This window comes from Penaeus monodon, chromosome 6 (genome assembly GCF_015228065.2).
Source record: "Penaeus monodon isolate SGIC_2016 chromosome 6, NSTDA_Pmon_1, whole genome shotgun sequence".
In the NCBI taxonomy this organism is placed as follows: Eukaryota; Metazoa; Arthropoda; class Malacostraca; order Decapoda; family Penaeidae; genus Penaeus; species Penaeus monodon.
The window spans coordinates 54,530,485-54,542,984 of record NC_051391.1 but is presented as its reverse complement, the minus strand read 5'-3'; the positions used below and the strand labels follow the sequence as shown (position 1 = coordinate 54,542,984).

The 12,500-nt window shown below is 45.6% G+C and overlaps 1 protein-coding gene across 1 annotated transcript in view; it reads right to left on the bottom strand.

Moving 5' to 3' along the window:
- LOC119574647 (GAS2-like protein pickled eggs) overlaps window positions 1–12,500 on the bottom strand; it is a 118,404-nt gene that overhangs the window by 81,592 nt on the left and 24,312 nt on the right. The window contains exons 2-3 of the mRNA XM_037922029.1: window positions 10,077–10,384; window positions 5,589–5,826 (exon numbers count right to left, since the gene is read on the bottom strand). Of these exons, the coding sequence (XP_037777957.1) occupies window positions 5,589–5,826; window positions 10,077–10,384 (546 nt within the window). The remainder of the gene's footprint in view (window positions 1–5,588; window positions 5,827–10,076; window positions 10,385–12,500) is intronic.

Sequence of the window (12,500 nt, the reverse complement as noted above, 5' to 3'; positions counted from 1 at the left end):
TCCCCCTCTTTTCACCTACTTGAGCCTAAGCGTCCTGTAGAAACGTCACTTCAAAAATGTCCTTTCCATTCCATAAATCTTTTCGCCCTCCCCCCCTCCCCACCCTCTTCATCTTCCTCCTTCTTCTCCTTCTCCTTCTCCATTCTTCTCCTTTCTTCTTCTTCTCCTTTCTTCTTCTTCTTCTTCTTCTCCTTTCTTCTTCTTCCCCCCCCCTTCCCCCCCTACGTTCCCCCTCCTTCCATCAACCCCTCGCTACCCCCCAGCCCCCCTCTCCCGTCTTTCCTCTCTTGACAAATAAAGATGAAGTTATGAATGCTCAAAAACGGTCTTAAATCTCTTCCTTAAACTTCCGGGTACTCCTCTTAAGCCTCCCCCTCCCCCCCCCCTCCATTCCCCCTTTTAATCCCCTTCTAATTCTATATCCGCACCCCTCTCTACCCCCCCCACCTCCTTCCCTCCCTCCCTCCCCATCTCCCTCCCTCTCTACCTTCCCTCCCTCCCCACCTCCTTCCCTCTCTACCTTCCCTCCTTCCCCACCTCCTTCCCTCCCTCCCTCCCTCCCTCCCCCCTCCCTCCCTCCCCACTCTCCCTCCCTCCCTCCCTCCTTTGAGCTGCGGCTTAAGGACGCTTTAAGTCTCTCATCCTAAACTTACTATTGATCTCATTACTGTGTTCTAATCTCCCTTGATCTCTCCTCCTCTCTTTATCTCCATACATTTCATTTCCGCTTTTATGTTCCCTTTCTCTCTCTCTCTCTCTCTCTCTCTCTCTCTCTCTCTCTCTCTCTCTCTCTCTCTCTCTCTCTCTCTCTCTCTCTCTCTCTCTCTCTCTCTCTCTCTGTCTCTTCTTCACTTCTCTCTTCTTTCCTCTCCTCTTCTCCTTCCTCTTCTCTTCTCTTCTCTTCTCTCTCTCCCCGTCTAACGCGCTCTTTACCCCCCAACCCCCCTCCAGACCCCCTTTCCCCCCACCCCACCCCCCTCTCTGCCTCTGACCGCAAGTGAGCCGTAATCTTTTTCATCTCGAGCGAGAGATAAAGGATAAGGCTGGAAGGCTTTTTATATAACAGTTTACGCCTTCGATCCCTTTTCCTTGATGGTTTCTCTCGTTCTCTCGTTCTTCCTCCTTTTCTCTGTTTCGTCTCTTTTTTTTCTTTTTTACTTTTTTTTTTTTTTTGCTCCCTCACTTTCTCTTATCTTTTTTTTATTATTTATCTTCTCCTTTTTCTCTCCCTTTTCTCTTCCTTTTCACCTTTTCTCTCTCCTTTTTCTCTTCCTTTTCTCCTTTTAATCTCTTCTCTTACTCACTTTTATCCTGCCCTATCTCTCTCTATCTCTCTCCTTCATTTTTTGTCTTTCTCCTCATATCTCTCTCCTCCACCTATCACTCTTTTATCACCTTCCTCCCCTTCTCCTTTCCTTTCTCCTCTTCCTCTCACTCTTTTATCATCTTCTTATCCTTCTTCTCTTTCACCTTCTCCTCCTCCTCCTCCTCCTCTCACTCTTTTATCGTCATCTTCTTATCCTTCTCTTTCCCATTCTCCTCCTCCTCCTCGTCCTCCTCTCACTCCTCCTAACCTCTTGCTCTTTCTCTCAATGCTCTCTTTAATATATATATCTGACAAGGAACTTCAAGCCTGAGATTTAGCAAGTCAACGCCACACGTCATCCTTAATTGATGATTTAGAGGAGGAGGGGGATGGGGTAGGAGGAGGAGGAGGAGGAGAAGGAGGAGGAGGTGGGAGGGGGAGGAGGAAGAGGAGGAGGAGGTGGGAGGGGGAGGGGGAGGGGGGGGAGGGGAGGAGGAGGAGAGGAGGAGGGGAGGAGGAGGAGGAGGAAGAGGTGGAAGAGGAGGAGGGAGGGAGAAGGAGATAAGGGAGGAATGGAAAGGGGGAGGGAGGGAGAGAGAAGGGGAAGAGAAAGGGAGGGAAGATGGGTAGAAGGAATAATCGAGCGAGCGAAGGAGGAAAGAGGAGGAAATAATGAATGAGGAGAATGAAGGACGAGGAAGACGAAGAGGAAGGATAGAGTGAGTAGAAGGAGAAAGTACGGAGAGCGGTGATGTTACAAACCTCATAAACCCTAAGTGTTCTTAATGTGACACGTGACCGAAATGTTGTGACTACGGCTTGTCTCGGAGACGTCTGAGCTAATGATAACAATGACATCAATTTAATTAAAGACGGCGCGATTCATGGCTACGAGAGAGAGAAGAGAGAGAGAGAGAGAGAGAGAGAGAGAGAGAGAGAGAGAGAGAGAGAGAGAGAGAGAGAGAGAGAGAGAGAGAGAGAGAAAAATACTTATATAAGAAAGGATTTCAGAACCGCGTCGGCAGACACTTGGTAGCCCGTGAGGGTGAAAAGGTTATTAACGCGCAAATAAAACCGTTTTCCACCTTTTTTTCTCTGCTTTTAAAAGGCCGGATGAGGGGTGTGAATGCAGCTGACCTCGCCCCCCTCTCCTCTCTCTCTCTAACCCCCTCCCCCTCTCCCTCTCCCTCCCTTACCCTTACCTCACCCCTCGCACATTACAAAAAGGTTTTTCGTTCCTTCAAAGACACTTGTGTGTAAAAGAGGAAAGAGATGGGAGGAAGGAGGAGGGAGGAAGGAGGAAGGAGAGAGGGGGAGGAGGAAGGAGGGAGGAAGGAGAGATGAGAGAGGAGGGAGGGGAGGAGGGGATGGGTTACCAAAAGGAGGAACTTGCTAAATAAAGCTGAGGGATGGGAAATTGTATGCACTGTGCACTTATGAACGTGTGTTTATATACACGCACACGCACGCACGCACGCACACACACACACACACACACACACACACACACACACACACACACACACACACACACACACACACACACCACACACACACACAATATGCATCAATCAAATATTAGATTTTCATAAACAAATGTTAATATATTCAGCTTATCTTCTTTGACATCAGCATATATTCTTTGACACGATTAGCATATTCTTATTAGCAACTGTGCATTTCGTTAAAACTGCGCGCTTGTGTAAGAGAACGTCGGTGCTTGTGGGTGTGTGCGGCGCATGTGCGTACTAGAGTGTGTGTACGTGGGCGTGTGTGAGCTGTGGTTGCGTGCGTGCGTGTGTGAGCGCGGCGGGGGGTCAGCCTGCGTGCGTCTGGAGTCAGCGAGTGCCGTGGGAAGTGGGTCGGTCAGCTACCACCGCGCTCGCTCTGACATCACTAACGTCACTACATTCATTGACATCACTCCCAGCGCCACGCTCGCTCTGACACCACTAGCGTGTTTTCGCTCACTCTGACATCACTTCCAGCGCCAATCTCGTGCTGACATCCCCTTCCAGCACCACTACCGTCACTACATTCATTCTGACATCACTCCAAACGTCATAGTCACTCTGTCTCCTGTCTTTTTGTTCATGCTTACGCGCAAATGCTGAAAGACGGTATACTTGTCACCTTTCATAATTACATAATTGCCTATTGCCTTCTAAAATTAACTATTGCCTTCTAGAATTACCTATTGCCTTCTAGAATTACATATTGCCTTCTAGAATTACCTATTGCCTTCTAATATTACCTACTAGTTCCTACGATCACTGGTTATCTCTTAAAATAACCTTATTGCCCATAAAAATAACCTACTGTCTATCAGAATTTCTCAATAGTTCCCAGAATTAAACCCTAATTACTGGCTATCCCTCTGAATTACCATTTACCTATCAAAATTACCTACTGCCTATCAGAACTACCATCTACCTATAATATTTACCTAATGTCTATCAGAATTGTCATTTCCCTATCAAAATTGACATTTCCATATTAAACTTCCCTATTCCCAATCAGAATTGTCATTTCCCTATTAAAATTATCTATTGCCTATTAGAATTACCTATTACCTTCAGAATAAGCACTTATCTCTTCTAATAAGCCCATTACCTCTCAGCATTACATAATCACCTATTACTGCAGCATATCTTTTACACACACACACACACACACACACACACACACACACACACACACACACACACACACACACACACACACACACACACACACACACACACACACACACACACACACACACACGCCCTCGAGTAAAACTATCACGTGACAAGCAGAACACATGTGCACGCCCCACTGACACCTGTAGCGTCGCCAATGTGCGTTTTACACCTGCGATCCCCTCTTCTCCCCCCCCCCCCCTAAACTCTCGTCAACCGGTGCACCTGGACTCACAAACCGGGACCGGGGCGCCTTTCCCGGTCGGGGAATGTGGGGAAAAGTTCTGGAGAGGGACGAAGAGGGAGGAAATGTTTACGTTTTAAACATGTGAGGAATGTGGAGGAGGAGGAGGAGGAGGAGGAGGAGGAGGAGGAGGAGGAGAGAGGAGGAGGAGAGGAGGAGGAGGAGGAGGAGGAGGAGGAGAGAAGGAGGAAGGAGGAGGAGAAGGAGAGAGGATGAGGAGGGGGAGGAGGAGGAGGAGGAGGAGGAGGAGGAGGAGGAGGAAGAGGAGGAAGAGGAGGAAAGGAGGAGGAGGAAGGGAAGGGGTGGAGATGAAGGCGGAGGTAGGGAGTGGGGAGGGGTTGTGTGTGTGTGGGCGCGCGTGTGTGTGTGTGTGTGCATTATTCGTGTATGTGTGTATACGCCCATACAATTGCATGCAAGCGTCAGTTTCCCCGAACAGCTAGAACAAAGAACCCCCCCCACCATCCCCCCCCGCCCGCCCGCCCCATTCTGTCCCTCCCAGTCTATCATCTCAGGAATAACAATTAAGCCAATTCATTCCGTTTCCCCGGATGCTTCTGGAAGGGTCCTTTGTCCGACGCCGAACACCGCGACCCATCCCGAGAGACACCAACTCCGCCATAATGAGGTTTCGATCATTATGGCGGGACCTAATTTTTTTTCTTTCCCGCCATTTTCCTTCTCCGCTTTTAATGACCGACGGATAATATGGTCATCTTTTTCTCTCCCTCCTTTATCTGGCGAATGACACAGGTCGTTCACCCCGATCACGTGAATGCATGACAGCAATTAACTCGACATTGCATGACGGTGATTCTTAATCCTCAAGACGCAAAACTGGCTCTGCATTGTGACCTGTCCTTCTAATCATGATCAAACCATCCTTTCTTCCCCCTCTCCCCTTTCCCCCCTTTCATTCCGTCTGTATATTTTTTCATTGTTTCTTCCCTCCTTCGAGATGATTCTAGACGGAGCAATTGGTATTTCTGAAGGTGATTTCTGTGCAAAGTACGTGATAATTCGAAGAAACAAGATAAGGAGGAACATGGGAAATTTCCACGTCTTGCTAACGATGTAAATAAACCTCACGATTGCTAAAGATGGAAAAAGAGTAGGAAGATAGAAAAGGAGAGAGAGAGAGAGAGAGAGAGAGAGAGAGAGAGAGAGAGAGAGAGAGAGAGAGAGAGAGAGAGAGAGAGAGGGAGAGAGAGAACTAAAACGAAGAAAGAGAACAATAACCATAAAAAAAAATAAAAATAAAACCCACAACACCGAAAAAAAAAACACAGACACATAAACAAATAAAAAAAAATCTTAAAAAAACACACGTAAAAAAACAACACACAGGGGTACTCACCATTTCATCCAGACTTTTGAGATCGTTGGTGATGATCTGTGCCTGAGGACCGTAGAACATCTGCGGGGTCTCGTCCTCGAGGTCCCCCCCGTCGTCGTTCCAGTCGCCGTTCTCGTGGTCGAACTCCCCCCCGCACAAACCGCCGTTCTCGCGGCGTTCCTCCGCCAGGCGATCCTTCTCCATCTCGCGGTCGATGTCGTGTTCCATCTGCACCAGCAGGGGCGCCGCCATGCCGTACCTGGAGGGAAGAGGGAGAACGAAGGGTTAAGGGAAAGGTGAATCTTGAACTAATTGCATGGTCAGAGGACGAAGAACGTGTTATACGAATCACAGAAGGGTAAAATAAGGGCGATTTTCGCTTGTGGGAAGGCAAGAAGGGAGGATATTAAGCTACGCGATGGACAAAACACAAAGGCCTGTTTACTTAGGGGAGGGCAAGGGAAGGATGGTTCTCGAGAAAAGGAAGGGCAAGGACGGGAAATATCACGCTAAAAGAAGGGAAGGTGGGCGTGTCTGTCTCTAGGTTGATTTAGTGGTGTGTAAGCAGACGTGCACTGAGGTGGGAGATCGATTTGATGACGATGGTGGCGGTGATTTGATGGTGATGGCGATGATGGTAATGATAATGGTGGTGGTGGTGGTGGTGGTGGCGGTGATTTGATGGTGATGGCGATGATGGTAATGATAATGGTGGTGGTGGTGGTGGTGGTGGTGGTGGTGGTGGTGGTGGTGGTAGTGGTGGTGATGATAACGATGACGATGATGATAATGATGATGGTGATGATTATGATGATAAACAAACAAATAAATAATATCAATATAAATAAACAAATACATAGCAATAATAATTACAACAATAATAGTGATAATAACAATAATCCAAATAATAATAGTAACTGTAAAAAAAAAAAAAAAAAAAAAAAAAAAAAAAAAAAAAAAAAAATATATATATATATATATATATATATATATATATATATATATATATATATATATATATATATATATATATCACTTCGGTCACCTCCATGACCCAACAATGTTTTAATTATCAGTAATAAATATGGGAAAAAGCTACATTTTCGTATTTCTCATTTCGTTATATTTTCCAATCATATAACAACTAAAAACGTCAAAAAAAAAGTTATTTATTTATCACCTTCATCTCGAATCAATTCCAAATTGATAAAAACAAATTCCAGTTCTAAATTTCAATCACTGTTTCCTCCTCTCGATTCCAACTGAATTCCAGTTAATTCCGGAATCGACTGCTTGATGAAAGTGAGGCAAACTACACTCTATTTTTTAGATATAAAACTGAATTCATCGTATCGTTTGGTTTATCACAATTTACAGATCTGTCTCTTTTTCAAAGATATTTATATGTTATTATCATCTTCATCATATCACCATCTTCACATCTTCACTATCCTTGTCATCTTCACCTTTAACATCATCATCCTCTTAATCAACATCATTATCATCATCATCATTATCGTCACTATCATTAGTATCATTATAACTGTTCTTATCATCTTCATCATCCTTTCATCATTATTACAATTATCATCACTATGTCCCTTCGTGTACACAAATGTAAAAGTAATTAATTAAAAGGTAATTAATAAAATCTGTAATTAACTCGGACTGAAGACTTGAAAAAAGTCATTAATAAAATCTGTAATTAACTCGGATTAAAGATTTAGGAAACAGATAATTAAACTTTGCCGGGACTAATGTTTCTTACTTTGACGTAAAAAAATACTTTTGAAATCTGATTTCGGTGGAATCTGACCGGAACTGGAATGGGAAGAGTGGGAATGAAATTTGTTCTTCCCCTCTCGTTTTCTTCTTCTTCTTCTTCTTTCATCCTCTTCTTCTTCTTCTTCTTCCTCTTCTTCTTCTTCTTTTTCTTCTTCTTTTTCGTCTTCTTCTTCTTCTTCTTCTTCTTCTTCTTCTTCTTCTTCTTCTCCTCCTCCTCCTCCTCAATTTCTTCTTTTTCCTCTCCTTCCTTTTTCTCCTCTTCCTTCTTTATCTATTCCTCATTCTCATTCTCCTTCCCGTTTCACCTCCTACCCTCATCTTTATCGCCTCCTCCTCCTTCCCAATCTCCGCATAATGCCAGACACAGACTGCAGACTCTCCGCTCAATAATGACCAACAGCGGATAATAAACTTGATGATTGTGCACACGAAACTGTAAAATCCCCCCCCCCCCCGTCTCTAACTTTGCCAACTCAATACTTTCTCTCTCTCTTTCTCTCTCTCTCTCTCTCTCTCTCTCTCTCTCTCTCTCTCTCTCTCTCTCTTCTCTCTCTCTCTCTCTCTCTCTAATGATGATGATGATGATGATGATGATGATGATGATGATAATGATAAGGATGATGATGATGATAATGACAATGATAATGACGAAAACAAGTATACAAGTGGCAGAAGTGATCAATCCATCTCAAAAAAAAAAAAATAAAAAAAAAAAAAAAATAATAATAATAAACAAATAACAAGACTCCTCTCCCCCCCCCTTCGGTCTCCATTCAATCACACTTTCACTACAACAGTTCTCACCACCAACAGCTGCATCCCGAGATAATCACACGCACACACACACACCTACGGTTTCGTGATCCGGCGGAATGGATCCCACAGCGCGATTTAATTAACGAATAATTATCTTCTTACAACACCTCTATCGAGTTATCTCCCCGCCCCCCCCCCCTCTCTCTCTCTCTCTCTCTCTCCCCTCTCACCTCCCTCCCTCTCCCCTCCCCCTCTCCTTCAAAGACCCGCCCGCAACGGAAACCATCGATGCGTTAGATTTATTGTGAGATCGGAAACCTTCTGCGGGGAATTAGTACTGGAATCCGAGCTTCTGTTGTTGTTGTTGTTGTTTTCTATATCTCCATCTTTATCTTTTTCATTTTCTTTTTCTATTTTTTTATTCTTCTTCTTTTCTACTACTTCCTCTTCTTCTTCTTTTCTACTACTTCCTCTTATTCTTATTCTTTCTTACTCCTACTCCTACTTTAAGTCCCTACTCCCCTCCCCCCCCTCTCCTCTTCCTCCTCCTCCTCCTCCTCCCCCTCCCCTTTCCTCCCCCCTCCCCTTCCCTCTCCCCCTCCCCTTCCCCTTCCTCCCCCTCCCCTTCCCCCTCTCCCTCCTCTCCTTCCCCCTCTCCCTCCTCCCCTCCCCTCCTCCCCTCCCCTCCCTTCCGAAAGCCATGGCGAACGAGTGAAAGAATGATAATGACGTTATAGTGACTAAACGATGGTGCCGGTGATAGTGTGCGGGAGAGGATAGTGAAGATAGTGAGGAACAAACATTAATCGCAACAGGACAGTCGATGATGATAGTGTCTTTATGGGTAAATTAGACCAAAAAATACTATCTATCAGCATGGTGTTGATGGGGAATTACTGTAAAATGAATAAATGAATAAATAAAAATAAATGGAAGAACAGTGTCTGATAAAGACGAAATATCTAATCAGGTGAATAATGATAAAAGTAATATCATGCAATAATGAGATAAGATAGATATGTATATAACTGTTAATTATAGCCCAAAACTGTGATAAAGAGTAGCAAGCAAAACCATGATAAAGAAGGAAAAAGCATAATGATAACCCGTAATAAGGAAAAGAATAAAATCACGAATTCAAAAATAGAATAGAAAATGCAGAAATAGAAAAAAAATGAATAATAATATGAATAGAAACAAGGAAGAAAATAAATATGAAAATAAACACCCAGACAACGAAGGAAACAAGAGGAAAAAAAGAAATAGGAAAAGGAAGAGAAACAGAGCGACATGGAAAAAGGGAAAAAGAAATAAAAGGGAAGAGAAAGGAAGAAGCAAGAGAAATGGGAAAAAAAGATAGAAATGGGAAATGGGGAAGAGAAGAAAAAGAGCGAAAGTGGAAAGGTAAATAAAAGGGAAGAGGAAGGGAAAGAAAAGAGAGAAGAGAAATAGCGATGATAAAAAAGGAAGAGAAAGAGAGCGACAAGGAAAACGGAAAAAGAGAAGATAAAAAGAAGAAGAGAAAGAGAGCAACAAGAGAAACAGGCAGAGAAGAGAAGAGAGAGAGGAAGCGACAAAAGACCGTAAGGAAGTTCCTTTCACGACAAAACGAGGAGGAAAAGGAAGTGACGAAGATGATTCTCGCGCCATCGACACGGAAGGAAAGTGACGAAGGGGAAGAGAAAGAGAAAAAGGAAAGTGAGGAAGAGGAAAGGAAGGGAGGAGGAGGAGGAGGGGAGAGGGAGGAGAAGGAGGAGGAGGAGGAGGAGGAGGAGGAGGGGAGGAGGAGGGAGGAGGAGGAGGAGGAGGAAGAGGAGGAGGAGGAGGAAGAAGAAGAGGAAGATAGATGAGGAGAAATAACAATACTAAGAATGGAAGATGAGAAAAAAACAAACTACCAAGTGACCCAAACTCAATAGAAGGCGAAGAAAAGCCCGGAACGGAGGAAAGCGAAAATCCGCCACGCACCTGGCGCCCCGCCGGGCCACTTCCAGCAGCGAGAGGATCACGTGCTTCTCGTTCTTCCTCATGACGAGGTCGTCCGTCTCGAAGAGCAGCACCTCGTAGATGCCGAGGTCGCGGCACCAGGCGATGAAGTTGTGCACGTTGTCCCTGGCGAAGAAGGAGCCGGGCGCCACGTCGGTGCGGTAGACCACGTCGTACTGCGGGATCTCCCACTTGGACGAGAACCTGCGGCCGCCGCCTGCGGCTGGGCCCTCCGGCTGCAGGCCCTGCTGCCGCTGCTCCTCCGCCAGGCGCCGCACGTTGTTGGCGTGCTGTGGGGGAGGGAACGGGGGTCAGAGTGGCGCTGCAGGAGGGCTGGTGAGGCACTGCGGGGGCGGCACTGGCACTGGCTATTAATGGACGTCGTGGTTATCAATGGACTTATAGTTAAAGGGTTTATAGTGTTTATTAATTGACTTGGTTATTAATGGACTTATAGTGTTTATTAAAGGCTTTACAGTGTTTATTAATGGACTGGTAGTACTGTGTTGGCAATGGCCTTGTAGCACTTCTTAAGGGCCTAATAGTGATTATCAAGAGTCTTTTATAGTGTTTATTAATGGCCCTATAGTGTTAAAGGCCTTTTAGTGTTATGACAGAAACAACCGGTTGTATTTGTTACAAATTCATCAAAAGAACAAATAAGGATTAAAAACTATCAATCCTTTGTAACGTTCCTCTCCTCTAATTCTCTCTGATTAAGTTCCCTTTAAAAATCTCGCTTTCCTTCCATCCATTTCCCCCAAAGGCCCCCCAACCCCCTCCTCCTTAACCCCCCACCCCCACCCACACGCGTTTCCCCTATACCCACGCCCCCCACCCGAATCCCCCCCTCTACCCCCCCTCCTTCGTTTCGAGGATGACCTACTCCTCCTCGACCCTCGCGGAGGCTTGGATTGCAGTCGCAGATGGACCAAGTGAGACTCGAGATCCGTCGAGAGTCACCTCCGGAGACACTCGATCCCCCCCCTCCCCCCTCTCCCCCCTCCTCTCCGGCCACACGTTTGATTCTTAAACGCCCCTCCTCCTCCTCCTCCTCCCCCTCCCCTACCCCCCCTAGCGAGAAGATGCGGTGCGGGCGGCGGTGGGCGTGCGGGCGGGCGGTCTGGTCTTGCGGCGGCAGGCCTGATCGCTGTTGTTAACTGAGCTTCTCGTGTTATATTAGACATCCCTCGGGTTCGAGGCTTAACGCGGTGGCCTGCGCTCGCACGAGACGGGGGGGAGGGGGGATGCATGTATGTATGTATGTATGTATGTATGTATGTATGTATGTATGCATGTATGTATTTGTGAATGAATGAATGAATGAATGAATGAATGAATGAGGGGAGGAGGGAGAGGGGGAAGGGGAAGGGGAGGGGAGGAAGGGGAAGGGGAGGGGGGAGGAAGGGGAAGGGGAGGAAGGGGAAGAGGAGGAAGAGGAGAGGGGGGGAGGGGAGTAGGGACTTAAAGTAGGAGTAGGAGTAGGGATGTGTGTGTGTGTGTGTGTGTGTGTGTGTGTGTGTGTGTGTGTGTGTGTGTGTGTGTGTGTGTGTGTGTGTGTGTGTGTGTGTGTGTGTGTGTGTGTGTGTGTGTGTGTGTGGTGTGTGTGCGTGCGCGCGCGCGTGTGTGTGAGACGAACATCTAAGCTGGACACATTAAAGCCAGCCTTAAGAAAAAAAAACGAAATACAGATAATATCTACCGTACCAATACCAAGAAAAACAACAACGATACCACCACCTTCCCGACAAATCAAATGATACCAGATAAAATGAAATAACTCACACCCTGCAGCTTTCTCCATCACAAAGACCCAAAGACTCTCCAACTCTTACCGAGAGTTGAGAGTTCAGACAAGAGTGTCTACGTCATCATTACGTAGTCAGCGGTGTAGGTGTGACGTCACCGATTAAAAACAAATCGGCAAGGATTCGTATTTCCTTTCGGGGGTTTCAGTGTCTCGGTATCTCGTGGGTTGGGATTCAGTATTTCAGTGTAAAGGTCTTTGTGTGTGTTTGGATTAAAGCAATGATTAAGAGAAGAAAAAAAATGAAATAAAATGAAAACTTTCAGGTGATATTCAAAATAATTTCGGAAAGAAAAGAAAAAAAAAAGAATCGAAACAAGATCAAATTCAAACAATAAAGAAATCAGCGGATAATCCAAAATGAATTCGGCTGATGTGCGGCCAATTTCGTTCACGCAACCAAATCACGACGCCACGAACTCTTCAACATCTCTTTCTAAACACCTCCGCGCTTTACCGAAATAAATTAAACAACGTTAACATACATTGCCATTTCCTATTCCTTGGAGGACTCGGATCTCGGCAAGAATTACCCAAACAGACGTCAACCAGAGAAGATCAATATTATCCGAAGGGAAAACCCACTATCCACAAGCGGG